General features: G+C 31.4%; 4 protein-coding genes across 7 annotated transcripts; 3 read left to right on the top strand and 1 right to left on the bottom strand.

The window, feature by feature from the left end:
* Nucleotides 1–470: 470 nt before the first annotated feature.
* On the bottom strand, nt 471–6,919 carry LOC126844753 (F-actin-capping protein subunit alpha). Its single transcript, XM_050583148.1, has 7 exons — nt 6,416–6,919; nt 4,672–4,735; nt 2,035–2,086; nt 1,521–1,692; nt 1,278–1,456; nt 1,063–1,213; nt 471–989 (listed from the first exon to the last, which is right to left on the bottom strand). Exons 1-7 carry the CDS (start codon nt 6,455–6,457, stop codon nt 786–788), a joined length of 864 nt encoding a protein of 287 aa, XP_050439105.1. The 5' UTR covers nt 6,458–6,919; the 3' UTR covers nt 471–785.
* A 1,406-nt stretch (nt 6,920–8,325) lies between these two features.
* Nucleotides 8,326–12,601, top strand: LOC126844514 (sorting and assembly machinery component 50 homolog). Of its 2 annotated transcripts, XM_050582768.1 has the most exons (11): nt 8,327–8,619; nt 9,395–9,457; nt 9,526–9,596; nt 9,708–9,809; nt 9,884–10,000; nt 10,122–10,333; nt 10,403–10,508; nt 10,565–10,840; nt 11,628–11,789; nt 11,852–11,972; nt 12,060–12,601. In XM_050582768.1, exons 4-11 carry the CDS (start codon nt 9,783–9,785, stop codon nt 12,245–12,247), a joined length of 1,209 nt encoding a protein of 402 aa, XP_050438725.1. In that variant the 5' UTR covers nt 8,327–8,619; nt 9,395–9,457; nt 9,526–9,596; nt 9,708–9,782; the 3' UTR covers nt 12,248–12,601. The 2 variants fall into 2 exon arrangements, with proteins under 2 accessions (XP_050438724.1, XP_050438725.1); XM_050582767.1 differs by lacking the exon at nt 9,526–9,596 and having other exon boundaries at nt 8,326–8,619.
* Nucleotides 12,602–12,636: 35 nt separating this feature from the next.
* Nucleotides 12,637–21,684, top strand: LOC126844515 (uncharacterized). The gene is made up of 6 exons (XM_050582769.1): nt 12,637–13,347; nt 18,834–19,685; nt 19,936–20,063; nt 20,125–20,364; nt 20,440–20,846; nt 21,108–21,684. The coding sequence occupies exons 2-6, from the start codon at nt 19,565–19,567 to the stop codon at nt 21,478–21,480; spliced, it is 1,269 nt and encodes a 422-aa protein (XP_050438726.1). The 5' UTR covers nt 12,637–13,347; nt 18,834–19,564; the 3' UTR covers nt 21,481–21,684.
* LOC126844517 (uncharacterized) lies at nt 14,865–17,190 on the top strand. 3 transcript variants are annotated; one of them, XM_050582772.1, is made up of 3 exons: nt 14,865–14,967; nt 15,544–15,601; nt 15,744–17,190. In XM_050582772.1, exon 3 carries the CDS (start codon nt 15,830–15,832, stop codon nt 16,736–16,738), a length of 909 nt encoding a protein of 302 aa, XP_050438729.1. In that variant the 5' UTR covers nt 14,865–14,967; nt 15,544–15,601; nt 15,744–15,829; the 3' UTR covers nt 16,739–17,190. The 3 variants fall into 3 exon arrangements, with proteins under 3 accessions (XP_050438729.1, XP_050438728.1, XP_050438727.1); XM_050582771.1 differs by having other exon boundaries at nt 15,544–17,190; XM_050582770.1 differs by lacking the exon at nt 14,865–14,967 and having other exon boundaries at nt 14,994–15,601.
* Nucleotides 21,685–21,804: the final 120 nt, after the last annotated feature.

Here is a 21,804-nt window from a genome sequence, read left to right as displayed (position 1 = left end):
GCAAAAAAAAAAAATGTAATACTTATAATAGGGTAACGTTTACAAATGCAGTGATAATTAGCAAAAATCGATGTGGACAATGAAAAAAATTTGCATTTTTAGTGAATTGAGCTTGTAACAAAAATGCTTATAGTAAATAACGAGGAACAATTAAATAGTTATAAGTAAAAACCAAGTATTGAAATACTTTCATTGTGTGCCTATCATTATTTCATCAATATAAAATAATCACAAAACATGTTATTTATCTATTATTTGCTACCGATAAATACTTGAATAATTCCTACATAAAATTTATGAAAAATGATAAATTTTAAATTATCCAAAACATATATTAAATAACATTTTTATATAAGTAATCAAAAAAGTACTTTAGGCATTTGTTATTATAATTACTGTTAAGTTAAATTGCTTATATAACATTTGTTTACAACCTTCAAGCATAATTATCCAAATAAGCACAAAATCTACTAATTTTAAAAACCATTCAATATTTTTATGGTTTTATTCTTTTAACAAAATAATTTAATGATAATTAAAAATATAAAAATTAAATTAAATTAATAATAATTTTTTTTTACTAATTTACAACTCTATTCTGGGAAACTAAAATGAATAACATTATGAAGTATTACATAGCACAATATTCATTTGTACAATTGTTTCTCTAACAACTAAACTGAAAACGGCAATTTTTATTTAATGTATTATGCGTATTGTTTAGCAAGATATTTCAGTAAGCTTAAAAAGACTTACCAGATAAAACTACTGTCATATTTGATTGGTCATTGAGTTTTAAACTCTTTAGCAATACTATAAGACACTATTTTGTTCCAGTCAATTTTCGTTCTTGTCACTGGCAACTGACGGCGGAGAGCCTTAAATGTAGTTTCAGACATTGTTTGATAATTTTCAGTGATAGCAATCTGGTATTCATTTTCAGAATCTGCAGCTAATTTTAAAATCTCTTTGACGGCTTGTTCTTCATTCTAAATTATTATTTTAAAAATAACCTTGGAGTATTAATTTGCACTGCATAATGTTATAAAAATATATTATTACCATTAATGCAATAGACTCCTTGACTTCCTTGGACGCAACTAACTGAACATTACCATTCTCGTAGTAATGAACATGAATCCTTAAAAACCCAAGAATCTCAATATTGGCTGACCCAATTGTCATTGTCCACTGCGATCGCCAGCGGCCATTCCTTCAAATAAAATAAATGTATTTTTAATAGGTACTTATCAAATTATAGTTTAAAATATATTTACCAAAAATTTTTTGCTTGAAATTCGTGATCTTCAATACAAGCAGTTATTACAGTAGAGGCACCGTCCTTCTTGGTAAAAACACTACAGGTTCCATGTTTATAATGTAATGTAGTATAATTGGTAAACTCGGTTTCAAATGCTGAACGCCAAGCTTCTGTCTCAGTATCTGGTTCCCAGCTCTAAAATTTATAATAAATTAGTTTAACTTATGATAAATAAAATAAACAAATGAAGTATCTTTACTTCATAGTTGGATGCTTCTTTTCTTAAATGATCAAACTTAAATGACTGCTTTGACCTGGGATCGAAAAATCTATTTGACCCCAAGTCATTAAATTGTGTTATTAACACTGATTGATCACTATTTTCTATTTTAACTGGCAAAGTTTGTTCTTTATTATACAAAGCAAACGCCCTAAAAACAAAATATGTATTTTTTTATAACACAAAAATAACATGATATGTGACTAACTATAGAAAATACAAGTAATGTTAACATTAACAACACACTTCACATTGGAGTTAGTTGTTAATATTATTACCATTGATTATAAATTATATAGATAGCCCGTGTTTTTTTGCTGCGCGTAAATTGTCGCCGCTATAGAGTACTTTTTAGCGTTTTTAGTTATTGCAGTAAATACCTGAGTGCTGACAATTGACGTGCAGCAAAAAATACATGCCAGTGGGCTATCTATATTATTTATAAACAATGTTATTACTAAGCTTATGTTTGTGCTTATGTGGTTTTATTTACCAGCAGGTTCCCTCTTTGAGTAGAGCATCATTGTTTACCAAACCTCGAACATCTAAAATCAAAATTTATAATTGTAAGCTAAATTCATTTATTCAAAAACAGCTTAGAACTCAATTTAATGTTTTTAAAACGTTTTACATTTTAAATGCATTACAAGGCTTACATAGTATATATTAGATTTTAGTACAAGAAATTAAATTAATTGAAGACAAGGAATCAAATAACTTTCCAAACACAATCAAAAGTTTTTATCAGCATTATATTTATAACTTTAAATGAAAATAAATCAACACATGCATAATTGTTAAATTAATTTACCTATGGATTAATAATATGTAGTACTTAGTGGATAATTGTGAAATTATTTTTCATAGTTAAATTTTAAAAAGGCTCTAAGTTGGCAAAGTGGTAGAGATATTAAGATGAGTGGGTCACTATAAAGGAGAAAGATAATGGAAATTATTGATTGTAAGGAAAAAGAAAGTATCCAGGATGAATGGAACACGGTTATAATTTGACTATTACTTGAAAAGGGAAATCTTGCAAAGGCAAAAAATAACAGGAATATCTCTATTATACATATGCAATAAAGTTTTGACGTAGAGCCCTCCGACAAGTGGCCTTCTGACTGGTCACTTCATCTTGTGACACACCTTCTCCGGCCCGCACTTAGCACCCAGTGCTATTAGTCGGTCCGCAGTCGTAGGGGATCCCTTTGGGGCGAACCACTAAAGCCAAAGAACATCAGTACATGGTCATGTCAAGGAACAATTCAAATGCAAACAATTTAACAGTAGATAATTTTAGAGTCAGAATAGTGGACAGCTTTAAATACCTGGGAGTAAACACTAACAACAAAAGGAATATAATATAATAAATGCATGAAAATAGGTGTATAATAAAACTCATAAAATAAAAATTATCAAAGACATGCTTATACCATTGGCATAAGTAGAGGAGGGGCCAAGGAAGTTTGGACCTTTTAATAACTCTGAAAACTCCCTCAGAATTTTGGTAAAAATTATAAACCATACTTCGGGGCTGTGCCTCATTGGTTGTTGTCATTTTTTTAAAGCCTGTACGATTGTAGAAGGATTTGAACTTCCTCAGACCCCCTCTAATTACGCCAATGACTTATACTACAGCTATTTGCGGCTAATAGCGACATATGCAACATGAGGAGACGAGAGAAAATTAATAACTTTTGAATGTAAAGTTCTTCGTAACTACGGTTATCTATTCAGATTGGGACTCGTGCTATATTGCCAAAGCTTATGGATAAAAAAAATTGTATCTAAAAATATTAATAATACTAACAAATTATTTGCTATTTCTATACTGTATATGAAGATTATATGTAATAAATAATAATAATGTTGTTAATGATAATGTTGTTTTTGTCAAATATATATATGAGTAGGTTGAAATTAAAACTCACATGATAGAAAAATCATATTTTTCAGAAAACAATTTAAATTCATGTCTGTTTACATACTAACCGCTATTTCAAGGCGTGATCTAGACCAATTTTGGTGGGTTTGAAAGAAACTAGTAACACATTCATTGTCAAAAATCTTGAAACATAGTGTTGTTAACTAATTTTCTTATTTTTTGATCATGTGATTTTTATTCTTGCTTACTATTACATCTTATTTCTTAATTGATTTAAGATTTGTATGTTACAGGCTGACTTTCTTTTTTAGCAGTCTCCTTTAAGTAATTATTAAATAAAAAACAAAACGACTGTAAATATTAAAAAAGATAGGCAAATATTTAGGCGTAAGTGATTATTTTTGTATTCATTTTTTTTGTACCCATTTAATTATAAAATCATTATATGAATTATAAATATGTTTGCAACACTTAACCATATTTTTTTTTTTTCATTTATGTAAAAATTTAATACAATAGTTCTATTTTGATAAGCCAAAAAATAATAAAATATATTATACTGTTATGTGAATAAGTATGGCCAGAAACTATAAGCGCTATAGTTGCGTGTCCATCTCTCGTCACTGTGCAATAATAATCGTTTTCTAACCTGACTAGATAAGCGTGTTTGTAACATATATAGTTCTGTCTATAATAAAGAAATAAATAAGTTTGAAAGGACAAAAAAAGTTTCTACAAAAATTACACAACAAGTAGGATATTTTCTCTTTAGTCAGACGTAAACATTAAGAATGGTTTGGTCATGACTGGAGAGCGAATAGGCAGTTAATAAAAAACCTTTTGTGGAGAAATTAAAAACAAGCACACATGAGGAGGTGAGAAGATTGGATCAGGATTTGTCCTTTGAGACAACGTATAATATAGAGGGAAATGCATAATTTAAGTATCTACAATCTACATTCTACATATATACTTCCTTTTATTAATCTTTAGATATTAATGTATTCAATAAGTATGCATAAGTCAATTTTTTTACATTTTAAGTTATAGAGTAATGCCCAGGTACTTTCTTTGCCCATGTTTGAGAGTTATTTGATTCAGTTACATACCAACATAAAATATATTTTTATCAAATTTGTGATTATAAATTGTAAAAATGTACTAAATGAGTAAATTAACTTTATTTGAGTCCATACAGCATACTTAGTAATAACTATAGTCACACAGTAAATAAATAATGCTTACCATTAAAAACTTCATTAAATTCGCCAGGAGGTGAATGCAAAATGAAATCGGAGACAATTCTGACCTATTAAAACAAAAAGTTCTTATCAAACAATAGTAGTGTTTTTTATGATAAAATTATATAAACAATTAATAAAATATTTCCAAAAACTAATAGACATAGCTTTAAGTCTTGTTGTAAATACATTATTATTTCGAAAAAAAATGCACCTTACCGGACACCCTTTTTTTTTATCATCGTGTCTTTTTTTTAATACTGATTACGAATTTGAAAACAAAAATTGGCAGACTTATCTAGTTCCTAAGTTATAGCTATTTGAAATTTGCATCTTTCCGTGTGTATAACAATAGGAGGCGACTGTGGACGCCCGCAGCTGTGCCATACATTTGTCGGCGAAGCGAGTGCGCTGCTACAGTATTATTATTTAATATTTAATTATTTTTTTTATTAATAATACTATCAATGATGTAATATCAATATTGTATTAAACAACAATATAATTTGTTTAAGTATTAAAGCTTTAAACTAATAAATTGTTAACTGTTTAAAACAATTCCCTTTGCCTGCCGACGCCCCTTCGGGACTTTTCCTTGGACGGTGGCTCACGCCCCCAAACCCCAAACAAAATATAGCTTGCTTAGAGAACTAAACTAACCTAACTTACCGTTCTGGAAGTATTAGCGACCTAACGAGTCTGAACTTAACCTAAGCTATTCTAGCTGTCAAATGTATGGTGCGGTGGTGGGCGTCCTTAACTGCCACCTAATGTAATACACGCAAAATATCAATTTTCAAGTAGCTATAATTTTGAAACTAGCAGCATTTCCGGATTTTTTACTTCAGCTCCGTAATCAGCGTAAAAATATAAGATAATAAAAAAAAAATTGTTAAAAAAGTATAGTGCATTTATACTTATATTTCAAAGAGCCTACTGGAACAATGACTATTTTTCCGCAATGGGTCATAACATCAGCTAACTTATAACTACATAGACAGAACCTAAAATGATCAAACTATATAATCATATTAAAAAAATATAAATGGTATTCAACTCTCGGTTCTTAAATGAAATACAAAACTAAAAAATAATTCCTTATCAACTTCTAATACGCCTGCTGATTAATAACTATTAAATTGACAAAATGTTTTTGATTGAATAATTGTTTTATTATTAGAAATCGTAATTCATGACAATTAAAAAATTAAATATTTTATTGTTTAAGTTTAATAGATTAATAGGCGAACCAAATTATTGGTAATTTTTTAAAAATTATATTATTAATTTGTAATTATTATTTATTTGAAGACACTTTATTCATCTAATAAAATTAGGAACATTTGTTTAGGAAGTATTGGTTCTAGATTCTTACTATAGTCTATTCAATATAAGAGCGGTACTGCGCAAAAACCAAAACGTGTCAATGCCGGCTGCGCACGCACATACAAGAGTAATGGGTTTTGGTTTCTGCGCACTTCCGCTCTTATATTAAATAGAGAATTAACCAACTTGATTGAAAATCAAATTTTTAATTTTAATTAGTAATTGGCCAACTAATACCTGTCATACTTTAAATTTGGTCTACGATACAAACAATAACTTGTGACAATACTTTGCTTTCTATTTGTTTCCACATTCTAAGAAACATAGAAACTCGTAGCAACTGACGGTTGTGAATCATACCTTAACTGTTGTAAATGTGCTCGCATTAAGTATAAGTATAAAACTCAATGATGAAACTTTACCTTCTCCTGATCCGAAATGATTTCCTCTCCTTCCATAGCCATTATTGTTGATTAAATAATTGGAAGCTCTTTTCAAATTGCAGTCCCAAACAAACGTTGAAGATATGCAGACGAGACGTCAACACTAAAGGCGCAGCCACAAATTTACGGGAATACGATTGTTTTCAAGCGTACAATAAAAAGTTATTTTGGCGTTTGTAATGCCAAAAAAACGTATAACAATGGAGAAAAAGTGTAGGTAATTATTAAAAACAAAAACAACTATACAATAATTCGGCTAGAATGAAACAGAATTATACCATTCGTAGAATCCAAGACTAGTCGCTTAGATAAGTAATAGTGTTATTATATTATATATGTATATAATAATATGGATACGTGTAGTCGACGGCGGCAACAAGAGTGAATGATTCACTGTGAATCACGGTTTTGTTTTATAATAAAATATATATCATATTATTTTTTCTCACGGCGCAAGATTAAGAGGTTAGAGACTAGGACACGCACGCACTGCCGTCGTGTTATCATTGCAGCATTATTTCACAGAGTTCCAACAGGGGAGGGGCCCAGGGCGCCATCGATACCTATGGAGGACCATTTATGGAGGTACATATGGCTGTTTTTTTCTGTTGGTGGTTTGTTATCAACAGAAACAGTCGAACGTGACGATTAAACGGATTAACATTTTTCAGATTAGCCGATGAAACTTCAGTCTGTACCGATACATTTTAGGAAATATCTAACAATACTAAAACACAATATTGTTTGATTTGATATAATTATTTTATATAGGTCAAATGCTCAAATGACTTGTTTGATGAGTTCTGTCCAGGTCGGACGGATTCCAAAGTAATTACTAATTTGTCATTCGAGCCAAGAACGATTGCGGCTCAGACGCATGACATACGCCGTCATAATAATAGAATAAAAAATTAATAATAATATTAGGGCTGATAATAATTAATTCTTTCTAAAGTGCACTGACGGCATAATTAACTACAAAAAAAAAGAATTTATAAATTGAACGGATTCATTGTATTTTTAGTACTAAATAGTGGTCATACTAATTGCAATGGCCATTATGTTACGATTTATCTTTATTTCAACTACCAATCAAAATATTTTATAACATTTGTTTACTTGCTGACGTAATAAACTACACTACAACAATTACAAAAGAGCCTACGATAAAGCCTTACAATACACTCATTACTCGCAATTCGCATACTTATGCTAAAACCAAGAACGTTTTTAGTTCAGTACTTCAGTGTATTGCAATTCATTTTTTAACTATTCTGATAAATCAACATACGTATGATAAATATATATAATATATATATACAGTATATATTTTAAAATCAATGGTACTACATAGTTAAAAAATGTTATAGAACCATATTTAAAACGTGACATTATATGTTTGTAAAAATTATTTTGGAAATTGGACGTATCGGTGATATACAAATAGGACATTTAGTTTTGTTTGTTTATTTCTAATTATTTATTTTAACGACTTTTGTCAACCTTGACAAGTTTTCTATTTTTCATTCGTCATGATCATTAACTACAATACAACAAAAAAGTAAAAAAGCATAAAAAAATATTTTAAGCGTGCAGTCCCCGTTGCACTAAACCGTATAAGATATTAGGAATAAGTAGGTGCACCCTAATAATAGGATTCGTCACACATTTTACGTAGTATACTGTATAGTCAGTAGTCAGTACATCGTTGTCACTTTTCAGTACTCGGTTGATAGTAAGTCTAAACTATCAATTACACTTTTTAGTTCTTAAATTTAATCGTTCTGTAATCTATAAATTAAAACTCGTGATAACACATTTTTAGTTTTGACGTTATCAGACAATCAAATCAATTTTACTATTTACTTTGGTACCTTTCATTATCAGTGACCTCTTTTTTATTTTTATTTGACCTACCTATCTAGTTCCTCAATTTATTAATTTACCCTTACTATACATCTAAATTCGAAGTTCCTATCCAACCCTTTTAATTATATAAATTATAAAATATTATAGTCCATACTCAAAGTACCTAATTTAAAGTCATGATTTTCAACTGTTTCTAAGTTTGTTAAAATTCATGTTTCCCAATTCTCAAATTTTTTAGTTAAAAAAAACTTTTGACAATATTTTCGTTAACCGATCTTTCAAATTACCTATTAATGGGTATTTTTCTAGGAAAGGTAAGTGATGACGAATAATTTAATAATGAACATATTTTTGGTATTTAAAAATTTTGTTATTATATAAATATAAGAAGTAAAACAAGTTTCAACAAAATTAATGTTTTGTTTTTATGTACTTGATAACTTACATACTTGCTTTTCATAAATTATATATTAGCCAAACATATTTTTATTAAATTCTACAATATTAATCTTCCAGCTATTTGTAATAACATAAGTAATAGCGTGTTGTACAATTTACAACAGTTCTAAAGAAAGGCATATTTGTACATCTGATTAATTTTAATTAAATATTAATGCATTTACTGTACCTTAAACCTCTAATAACATGTACAAAGATAACAATCTAAGTAAAATAAATTAATAAGTACAAAGTATTATTTACGACAGTGTGTTCGCTGGAAGGTTAATGTTTAATGTAATGTAATGATACCACTTAACTTTTAAAACTAAATTTCTATTTCAAAACTCATGTATTAAATATTATAAATTTTAAAGGCAGCATTTAATAATTGTTAACAAGGCAAAATGCTAAATGCGCCCCTGACCATATCAGTAAAAAGTTTCTAAATAAAAGTAGTTTCTCCATTTTTAAAGGCTAAAATAACCTTAGCTAGGGTTAGCTTTGAACCTTATATAATATTTATTTATCTATAATAGGCTTATTATGCTAGTTCTTTTAGTATAAATATATTATATTAGAATTGAAAATATTTTTATAAGCCCTAGGAAATGATGTATAATTATTTATAAACTTGTTTTTTTTTTTTAGTTTGAATACAATGACAGTTCACAACTTTCAATGCAAGAGCTTTATTTGCTGGAAAATCAGAAAGTAAAATATATTTTAAATTATTAATTTCTCTAGTTTGTCAACTAAATTTAATATGTTCTATCTATCAGTTTACACCATTTACTTTATTGACGTGCATGGTTCACAGTTACAACTTACACTTCAATTAAGTGTGACTGAGGTAAACTTTTCACATCAGTCACGCATCTGTATGTGAATGGGGGAAATTTTTAATATGCGCACGTTACCAAAGGCTAATCAATATTATTTATTTGTTTTTCTTATCATTTAGGCGAGAGTTGATCAAGTGTATGTGGAAGGGTTAAAAAAAACTAAAGACTCAATACTTGAATCATCGGTTAAATTAATGTTTACTTCAAAATCATTTGGTACTGTAAGTAATTATTGTGAATTTAATACTCAATTCACATTTTAGATTATTTTATTAATAATATGATTATTTAAAAGATATTAGCAAATGCGGAAATAGTACGTAAAAATCTAATGAGCTTGAAATGTTTTGAACATGTAAATGTTGATATTGATGTAAGCGATGCATCAAACTCCACGCCATATGGTTACAAGGTAACTGTTAAAAAAAAATAACACAAATGTTCTGTTAGATTTACAAATATGCATGCTTAAAAAAAAACTAATAAAAAGAATAACTTAAATATTGTTGTGCAAAATTTGTATTTTTATATAGGTAACTTTCAAAACTCGGGAGCTTAAATTATTGTCTGGTGTTCACCATGTAGAAACTAGTGATAATGAAGGTTTTGTGAAAATTGGATTTCAATTAAATAACTTAACAGGGCATGCTGATCACTTTAAGTTAGAAACTTCGCTTGGAAATAATGGTACACGGAATTATAATGGTTGTGTTTTTAAATATGTTCCAGGAAAAATAACTTCATGGTAAAAAGAAATATAAATTTTAGAATAACCTATTCTATAATCTTCATTAACAGTATTTATAAATTATAGCATTTCCGGAAATATGTTTAAGAAAATATCACATTGGAATACTGTTCATGGTATATTTAACGAGTGGGGAACTCTCTTTGATATTTGTTTTTTAGCTTCATTTAAGGTAACTTCTAAAATTATTTTTTGTTAACAATTGTAAAAATTGTCTTTTACTTTCAGAATCACTTTAGTCAAAATTTGCAATATGAAGCTGTCATCCGTGATATTAATATGTTATCAAAAGAGAGTCCATTTAGACTACGTGAAGAGTCCGGACTTTCTATCAAATCATCAATAAAACATATCACTACGTTAGATACAAGAGACTCTAAAGTATTACCGAGTGAAGGTGTGTTCTGTCAAATGGTTATGGAAGTAGCTGGCTTTGGCGGAGATGTTTCTTTTCTGAGAAATCATTTCATTACCCAATTTTTTTCAAAAATTAGTAGAGATGTTGTAAGTTTAAAAAAAATATTTGTATAAATTATACATATATATATTGATATTATGTTATGGCAATCTGTCATTATTTAAAATATGTTTAAAACATATTGAGCGTTAAGAAAAGGGTGTAAGCAACATTTTTTAAATTCTACAGAAGAGCCAACCCAATATTATTACCCATTTTATTTATTAGAAACAGGTAATGTGATGCAGTTTTATCAAAGAACAATTTATTAGACATAATTAAACTATACTTGTTGAATATGTCATAAAAAAATATGTTTTTATATTTTACACATTGTCAAAACTAAAGTTTGAAATAGTTATATTACTCACAACCTTTTTTTTATTTTTACCTTTTTTTAGCATTTATGACTCAAACTAAATTAAAAAATTAAATAAAACTTTTTTTTTTATAATATTACTGTATTTAGATAAGTGTTGGTTACATACGTTATACATTTTTTACTAGTGTTACACCAAGCTATTGATTTTAATTTTAGTTTTTATAACTGTTCGTATTAAAAGTGTATATTGAAATATATAATCCACTATTGTAGCTATTGATACCAGATTAAGCGTGAGTTACGCAAGTAAATTGTGTTGCTCATGGCTACATTTTAAAAATAATGTTACAAACTATTTTCACTTATTTTTCCTTTTTACCACAGATGTTCATATGTACAGTAAATTAGATAGTACTTAATTTTATAATATACAAATTTTATAATATATGCTTATACTGTATACAGTACACTAATTTATAGTATTAATGTTAGCAATTTAAACTGTAATATAGGTATTCCAAGGATCATTTGGAGGAGGATTCTTGACTGATTTAGGAACATACAAAAAACCTAATATTATGGATAAATTCTTCCTGGGTGGACCAATGACATTGCGCGGTTTCCAATCTCGTGGAGTTGGTAGTTTGAATGATGACGCTGTAGCTGGAGCAATGGTATTTTTAAAAATAATTCTTAAATTAATTAAAACTATAATTTCCATTTTATTTTTTTCCAGAGTTACTGGATAATGGCTGCCCACATTTATGTGAAGCCCATGTTTGGAATGGAGAGTAATAGAATAAATGAGGCACTTAGGCTCCATTTGTTTTGTAACGCTGGAAATATATCATTTTTAGGTAAATATGAATTTAATTAATATTTTTATTTGCATAATTAAATTCATAATATTAACATGAATGTTATTGTTTTTATGTATTTTTCAGGTAACAATACCAAAAACAGCGTTAACAATATTTTTAAAAACTTTAGACTCTCTTCTGGCGTTGGTTTAGTGGCTCGTTTAGGCAATTCAATTAGGTTTGAATTCAATTTGTGTACTCCTCTGCAGTACATGACTGGAGATAGGATAGTTGATGGTTTCCAGTTTGGAGTCGGAGCTTATTTCGTTTGAATTCAATATCAAGAGGTAGTTAATTTACCTAATTTAATAACAATTTTCAACTGAACTAATTTTTGAAGTAGATAAACTTACCATTTTTGTAGATTATTTGATACATCAGTATTATTTCAACTTGTTTTAATTATTTATTGTTCTATATTTTGTAATTTGTTAATTTTTAGTCGTTACTACTTTTATTTGTGTAGTAAACATTTTCCTTTTGACTGATCTATGAAAACGTACGTTCTTAGTACTTTATTTTTAATTACATATTTATTGTTCTAATTATTTATTTTTTGATGCTTCAAATAAAATTGTTCAATATTATATTTTTTATTGAATGAATAAAGCATACAACAGTCACAATTTCGATGTAAAACACGATTAACAAGATGTAAGTATTTCATTTGTTATTATAAAATACCTTATTGATAATGCAATGAACTTTATACTATTAAACTTCCTAAATTTTGATTGAATAACATTATTTTAAGGGGACTGCACCTGTTTTTATGGACAAAACGAGGAAAACTAGCGCCTTGTAGAGATAACAATGATTTTTATTTTTGTTAACAAGAGGAAGACTTTCTCCATTGTGCATCGGAATTCGATTTTCAAAATTCTATATCTAATCACTATAGAGTTTGAATATGACTGATATTGACAATTCTTTACTTATTTTTTTCGGTTTTAGTAAAATAATCAAAAGTTGAAGTCCAGCGCACCCTGTAAGAAGTCTTGCTCTTATTAATAAAAGAACAATTATTGTAATCTGAGTACTCTACAAGACGTGATAGTTTTACTGGAAGGCATTTTTTCCAACCAAAATAGCTATAATTCATAGGGGGAAAAAAGAACCTGATAGGTAATATGAAAAAAGCTAAAATTAAGTTCATATAAACAAAGTTATAAGATTGCTATTAGTTTGTAACTGCAATTTTCACGAACAAGATAAAATATAATTTTTATTAAATTTATTATAAGTTCAATTTTTAATAAAAATTGATTTGTATAATGTTGTCCATCAGCATTTCCGAACAGGTTTTTAGATTACCTAATAAAATTATAAAGGTAATTTACAGTCGTGTATTGGGGCCTATACACAAGTAAACGTACGTATACTCTTTTTATTATTATTATTTTTTTTTTTATTCTAAAATGATGTGATACGGTGTAAACGTCTTATAGAAAACGTATACTCTAAAAAATTATTATTGTAATTAGTTTGTAAAAATAGCTTAAGAGAAAAAATTGTGTCTCAAAAATTACGTTTTACTTTCCTAAAGTGATTAAATTAACCTGCACCTACTCATTAACTTAAAGAAAAAAGTTGTTACTCCTTTTTTTGTGAACAAAAAAAATACTGTTAGAATATTTCATATTAGATATATTGAAAATGTTGAATTATTTGTGAGTATACTGTATGAAGTACTTATAAAATTATAAATTAAAAAGACAATTTTATAGAATAGCTCATTGGAGGAAAAAGTGGATTTTATGCATTTGAGTAGAATGAGGTAAAGTAAGCACTATCGACCAAAAGTTTTTTTTTTAGTAATTATAGTTTAAAAAACGATGTTTACCCACGAATTTATTACGAATACATAGCTGGTAATTTATACCCATTAAATAACTTTCAATCCCTTATACTACTATATTTATTTTAAATTAGTATTTTCGTTACTTGGATAGAAGTAAACAAATACCTATTGTCAACATATATAATTTTTTTTTTCTTACAAATTGTAGTTTTAAACTAAAACGATCTCAATAAGCTTTAAAATTCTTCAAATCAAATTAGTGAGTACAGCTGTGTAATTGTATAGCATAGACTGGGAACAGGGTTTCTAAAATTAAGGTGAAGTTTGTATAAATATTCATGAACGCTTATAATTTTTAATCTTTCTTAAAGTAAAAGAACAGTGTGGTTTTCATTACATTTTTTAAGCTGTATGATTTTTGAACTTATTTTATGAGGTTATTTTTAAAAAAATAGTTTACTACTACTTTACTAACGAAATTTTAGAATACTTGAAGTAGAGAACTTTACCTGTTAGACGTTAGTCTGATATTGGTTAAATGAAATTATATTGTACCTATTTCAGTGTACCTACTTCTTATTGCCTATACATTACCAAATTTGAATAGTTTTCAAGTTTTAATACTTAATATTATGTTACCGGTAGGAAAAAAAAGAAAATGCAAGGAGAGGATTTAACTTGTGTGGTGGGCCCAAAGTCGGAATTTGATAAAGTCGAGTTTAGGGGTGGCGAAATCATCGTGGGTTGCAAGTGTATCCGAAACGATGGGATGCAACACGAGTGCAGACGAGCTAAATGCATGGGCCGACCGCAATGCTTGGAGTGGCCAACACCCACGTGTCTACCCAGTCAATTGTGTCCTCCGACCAAGCCTATGTGGCGCAAGAAAAACGTTAAAAATCTTTTCGTGACTCAACTGGCTGAACCTGGCGAGTTTAAGTACCCTTTGCAGCACGACGGTTCGGCTGATGCTCGGTTCCGGTTGCTTCGTCACTTAAGACGATTGGCTTCATCCCAGTATGACGACGAACTAAGATACAAAAGGACGTTCGTCCCGTGTGCGGTTCATTCCGGGCAAGCAAAAACGATCGACACTTAAAAAATATTTTTAAAAAACATTTACCACACAAATTGTTGACTATTTATTCTACTCTACTAAAAATCTGCTGTATGTTGTCTGAACTTCAGTAGGTAAGTCAACGCTGTATGACATTTGAGCGGTATAGTTTAGACTGTACAACCGTGGACTCTAATTATATTTTACTCTTAAGATTTCCAAACAAAACCTTCCCAAATAATCGTTTTGCATGCACACAGTTCGTTTAATTTAGTTGTCACACTTTCCTCAACACGCGCTTAGAGCTAGGTCGCAGATTAGATTTACTCTGTGCGTGTTGACTTGGTTATATTATTGTACTTGATAACTTTTTGCATGCCAACTGCCAAGCAATGAAATTAGTTATATGCAATGAATAATAATAATCCACAGAATATGAATTAGCATTAGTGATTAGTGTTCATTATTTATTGTGTGTAAGCATGAGTGATTCGTATACTGAAGCCTAAAGGTAACAAAGGTTTATTTGTCAATTAAATATCAAAATCACCAATTTAGTATTTCTGGTTGCTAGTCAATTTAAACACCAAAACGTATACAATTTCCCAGTTTATAATTGAACTCGATTAATATTGTATGAATTTGTATTAAGCCGAGTCATTAAAATGTACAGTTTTAGTACTTATTTTCTTTATTTCGCTATTTTCCAGAGTATACTGTGTAAATCAAAACCCATAGACTATTCGTCGTACGAGTTCACTGGTCAAGGTAATTAACCATTAGTGCTATTAAACAAAAAAACAAAAATGATTCATGTCTCATTCGTTGGTAGACATTCGTCAGTATGTAGTATCCACATATTGGTAATCTATAAGTTGAATGACTATTTCGTAATCATACTTTGACACAGACGATATTGTGCCGTTGCTCGAACATGGTTTTGAAACTTCGGAAAAGAAACACTTGCGCGCTTCAAGAGTGTTCAAATACCGTAATATGGGTTCGACCAACTCTACCGGTGGTCCGTACTGCTACAAACTCAGGTACACTACCAGATGTACGGAGAACAAAGCATGGAACGACATAGTTTTGAATCGCATGTTGGCCAAGTGCCTTCCGAACTTGTGTACTTGTAGCAAATCGGAAATGTGTCAAATAACGCATGCCGCTAAATTCGTTAGCCCGACAACGATACATACTCGTATGACAACCACTCCGAGGACGTATCAAACGACCGTTCGGACCATATGCAAACCGACCCCGCGCCGAACGACCGCTTGCAAACGGACCACGCGCCGAACGACTACTTGCAAGCCAATCCCGCGGCTAATGACCCATTTTCAACCGACAACTTGCAAACGGGCCGCGTACCAAAGGTGTACTCATAAATCAGCACCCGTGTATCGAACGAGAGCTACCTTCACGCGCCATAGCAAGAAATGTAAGTCGTGCATCGTTACGCTGGATGGACATAACCAAGTGTCGACTTATGCGATGAAGTCCCGTTTCATAGTTCCTACCACGCGCCCTAGAGCCTTTACGTCGAATTATAAGACCGCCACCGCCCAGAGTACTACTGTCGTTGAGTTGCCTATAGCAACACCGACTTTTGAAAAAAAGCTCGAACCGAGCACGTATGGGTTTCTGTCGAAGGCCGGAGCCAAGTGGACTATAGACTATACCCGCGACACGGTTACAGTGCAGATGACCTCTCACGTTTGCCGGCGATCGACAGATCTGGCGTCCGAAATCACCGCCCCGTTCAACAATAAGTTAATGTCGACCACGGAGCAGAAACATGCCAGCACGTCTACGGCAGTCCCTAAGCTGTTTTCGATAATGAACTTGCCGTCGCCGCCGCCGCCGCCAATGATATCTACCGAATACCCACCATTTTATTACTGAGAGTAATAGGTATACCCGTGGGTGATCGACAGCAAGAGAAATGTCTATCTCGAGTTTTGTTACACTCGGGTGAGACCATATTGCCACAGAAAGAGCGTCTAATCTGGTCGACACGAGTCACGACATTGCAGGGAAACTTAACACTTTGGACGTACAGCGAACAGAGTTTATGAATCCCGTCAGAATACAGAGTCATTGTGGGTCCGGTATAAAAAAAAACCGAACGAACCCAAGTTCGCTATTAATGTCTTGTCAGGACAGAAAATATCGCTATTAATACAACATTCGGAATAACTCACTAAACTCAATAAAACAAAGAGATGAGAGTTATTCCTCCTATTCAGACATGTTTGAAACGTTGTTATAGGGACAAGACAAATAGCTAACAGGTAGCCCGACATAATAACGTTGTCTAATAATTATATTTATGTAACAATTCATAAATAAAATGTCTATCCTGTTTTCTACACATTTACTAAAATACTGTTATTCTACTATTATAGGTATTTGAAAGGCTTGTTTTGGGTTCTATCACTGGATAGCCTCCCACCTCGTACAACATCGCCGTTTTTATTTTATTTTATTTTTGAAATTTTTATGTCTGTTTATACAGCGATACCAAAAAACCTAATGAAAATATATCCTTATATATATATTCTAATATCCTTCTTTATCCTTATATCCTTATATAACACACATAAAAATGTCCCGTGTGGTTCGACTCGTACGCGTAACTCTACTGGTACATAACCGAAATTAGTTACAAAAAAGTCACAAAAAAGCAATACGCGGTGGGGATAGGGTTGGGGATGTTAATTTTTTTAAACTATGTGTTGTATTCACAACGATCAAACTATAACTGAACAATAATTTAACAGGTCATATTCCCTATGAATTGTTTTAGGCCAGATATTATGTAAACACTTAAATGTTAGCCAGAAACTTGGTATGTTTACTAGCCACCTTAGATACCAGCTTGTTACTGCTTGTTAATATACTATTTCATTATCTATAATTCCACCACTACTCTAAATTTATTCGGTACTTCAACGAGACATGAAAATACTCTTTCGTGGTTGCAGGCTCGGCTGAAAAATGCTTTTAATTTAATTTTTTTATATATAATTATATTTATTAAACATATAATTTTGGCCTATCCCAAGTTTTTATAGCTTGTTTGACTATCTTAACCGAGCATAAGCTGCTTTAAGGCCTAATATTCGTATAATTCGTTAGTTTGTTTTACTCTCTCAAGACATTTTCCTGCTTAGAGATAGTGCTCGATGTGACACTCTCGCAAGTGACGCAATGCTGCCATCACTTCTTCATCTACTCGACTTCTATTTTGATACTTCGAATAGTAAATAAGCTTAGAATAAGTAAAAAATATAATTTTTTTACAATTTTTTTTTTTACCTACTTTTATAATACAAATAACAATCAAACTTTAAAAGGGATAAGAGCAAAGCTTTTTAAAAGAAACATTTTGGCCTATACGTATTTACCTATCACTTGCTATGCAATATAACAACGGTAAAAAAAAATGTTACAACGGTTTTAAGCGTCGCAATTAAACACTAAACACAACTATACCTATGTTAAATCTTCGGCGCTCCCGCTCCACCGTCAGCGACAGAGTAGAACTTACCGAAGAGAAATAACACAAATTTGCAATAAACAAACGAAGTTAACACTAGTTATAAGCAAAATGCATTTAACATCGTCGACGTCTGACTTCTGAGTCGATATATTCAACATCGACTGGACCGATGTTTCACATACCGATGGAGGTGGAATGCTCGTATCAATTACCGCAGGCGGCGGTATCGATGTGTCAATGAAGACCGGCGGGAACAACGGCTGCCAATCCACCGGCGCTGGCTTCGGTTAATAAGGTATAGCTAAAATGGGTTGTGCCGGATATAACGAATCAAATACATGCTGCTGGTTAGCCGACGTTTCAAACACAATCCAGTACAAAAAGACTCCTGTTGAACCTTCCATTTTCAATTAAATTAATGAATAAATCAACAAGCTATCAGAAAATATAAAGTTATAACAAAATAAATGATTATCAATTAATAATGATTAATAGTTTACAATAAGTTAAACACAATTATAAATTGTGAATCAGTTATACAAAGTTTAACACATGAACACAATGACAGGTAACACGGTAACAATCGCTAACACGGTCGCTTCTCCGGGAAGTGCATAAATAAAATAATTTAAAAATTATCAGTAAAAATTTTACATAATAAAATTTTAATCCTAAAAATGTGCCGTTGGACTTTCGATTTTATCATGTAAATATAAAACTGCTTTATTATAATTATTGATTAATAATCCTAGCTACCTACCTAATCACAGTATGTCTCTTAAGTGAAAAAGATGTCAGCAGTACACAGGTTCCTAAAATCCTCTCAAAAGTGCTGTCTCAATAGGACGAAATTTTCACTTAAGCCTAGGACTGTAAACATGTAAAATCGATTTATAAAGCTAGTTATGTTAGGCACTGACCTAACCTGCACTTGGTTATTTATTTATACAATATTTTGATTCGATATATTAACAGAAATCATTTATTTTTGTATGATTGTTCACAGAACAGAAATAATTGCACGTCTTTTATAGGAGGTGCAATTAACCACGATTAAGTATTTGAGTATAAATATATAGAATAAATAGTTTTACATTTTAAGTCGTCGTAAACTAACATATGATTAATCAACAAGCAGTCGCTATAGAGTATTGATAACGCTCATTTTTCCTATTACATTTTTATTTTCCTGCTTAAGATTTTGACAGCTAAACAATTAAAGAAAAATGTCCGTTCATTCCGATGGTTCTGCAGAAGAAAATATTATTCAATCTGAGAGTACAAGATCCATTCCACCCACTCGTTCAGGGTTTTCAGTATTCAACCAGTCGAAGAAGGAAATCATAAGTACATTGTTTTGTGTGTATTAAACTCCTAACTCAATTACTACCTTTTGAAATTCTTGATTTCTTGTTCACCTGACGGTATGGAACGTCAACCAACATTATAATGTGGTAAAAAATCTTCAAACGAAAGGTTAACCATGCTAAAAATCTAAACTATACTTAAATGTTCACCAAAATTAAACGCATGTTACTTTAAAAGCTATAGTAGTACTTTCGAAGTTACAAATTTATGTTTCGACATATTTTACTAGGACTCACATACTTGGATAATCCGGCGTTGATATGCGACAACGGAACGTATTCCTTAAAAGTTGGTTTCGCCGATGATGATGCTCCTCGTACAATAATTCCCACATTTGTCGGTTCTCCACGCCAAGAGGTACCATAACTATTTGAGTCGTTTTATAGATTACAGCACGTGTAGGTGTATAACGTTTTAGGTTTCCATGCCGGGATATGGACAAAGGATTACCTATGTCGGAGATTATGCCGTGCAAAACCGAGGAGTGTTAGACACTAGTGTCCCCATAGATAACGGAATAATTACCGATTGGGAGGCCATGGAACAAATGTACTACCATATGTACTACGAAGACTTGATGTTGCCACCAGAAGGCTACAACATTCTTCATACCGAGCCACCGTTGAATCCAAAACCTTGTCGTGAGAAATTAGCAGAGGTCAATTATTGGTTTTAGAATTTTCTTTTCTTACAAACGAAATCCTAATCTATAAGAAAAAAAATGTTGATGCAGATGATGTTCGAGCTGTTTAACGTGCCAGGAATGTTTATGGTGCCTGCGGCCACACTGGCGCTGTACGGTTCCGGCAAGACTACAGGCATAGTGGTGGATTTCGGATACGATAGCACAAGGGCCGTACCCGTCTACGAGGGTTACTGTCTACCACACGCGGTCCGCACGTTGCCGGTGGGCGGCCGACAGGTGACAGAGTGCTTGGCGAATATGATGAACGCCCGTGGCTTTAGTTTTACCACTCCCGCGGACAAAGCAATTGTGAACACCATTAAAGAAAAACTCTGCTATTGCGTAATCGACCCCAACAGCGAGGATTACATCGAGTACAACAACTTCAACCATCCGGATATCGAACAAATCTACGAAATGCCTGACGGACAAATGATCACTATTTACAGTGAAGCGTGAGTGTCTTTTTAAGCCCAATGTTAATGTTGATGTATATTATATCGATGGCATAGCGCACAAGAGTGATAAGTTTAGCAATACGTGTCTTTTGGAAGCAAAGATCTGCTTCTAGAAGCCACGACAAGTTCATTAAATACATAAAAATAGGTCTATAAAATTTCGTCACTTTAAAATTAAAACAAATGCCATCGATATTTAACGATATGAATCTGTCATCGGTTTAACGCCACGCCGAGCCGTTCTTGTTGTGTTTATAGTTACAGAGCTCCCGAAGTGATGTTCGATCCAGCCATATTCAACATACCTTCTAAGTTGGCAGGCGTGCACAACATGGTCTATGAATCAATAGGCGTGTGCGACATTAGGTTGCAAAACGACATGTACAATAACATTGTGATGGCTGGAGGTAATAGCCTACTGCCATCGCTTTCTCAGCGCGTCGAACGGATGCTGGCGAAATTGGCGCTGTCGACTACTAAAATCCGGCTGCTCACCACGCCCGAGCGGAAGTTCTCCACCTGGATTGGTGGTTCGATCTTGGCTAGTCTGTCTACCTTCAAGCACATGTGGGTCAACCGATCAGAATACGAAGAACACGGACCAAAAGCCGTGCACCACAAGTGTTTCTGAACAAATTGCTACTATACCGGCGGGTTATTTGTTATACTCGTAAACAAATTTAAGTCCAATGCCTGATTTTAGCATATTTCGTCTGGCATTTATGATTATCGTCTATCACGATTTCATTTAGTACGTCGTTATTGTGATAGCCAATACAATCAATATAGTGGACTGTAAAATCAATCATTTTTTGTAAATAAATTGTAAAACATCCAAACACAACTGATATTTTGAACACATATAATACGAAATTTATAACTTAATGTGTTAATTAATCATTTTATAATAATTCATAAAGAACAAAATAATACTAAAAAATATAATAATAACTCA

The sequence above is a fragment of the Adelges cooleyi genome, unplaced genomic scaffold, assembly GCF_023614345.1.
Source record: "Adelges cooleyi isolate 19-005CV unplaced genomic scaffold, UGA_ACOO_1.1 ACOO_flye_CR_arks_rails_tigmint_CR_PRNA_651, whole genome shotgun sequence".
NCBI classification, from domain to species: Eukaryota; Metazoa; Arthropoda; class Insecta; order Hemiptera; family Adelgidae; genus Adelges; species Adelges cooleyi.
Note: the sequence above shows the minus strand (reverse complement) of the source record. Positions and strands in the feature narration are given on the sequence as shown.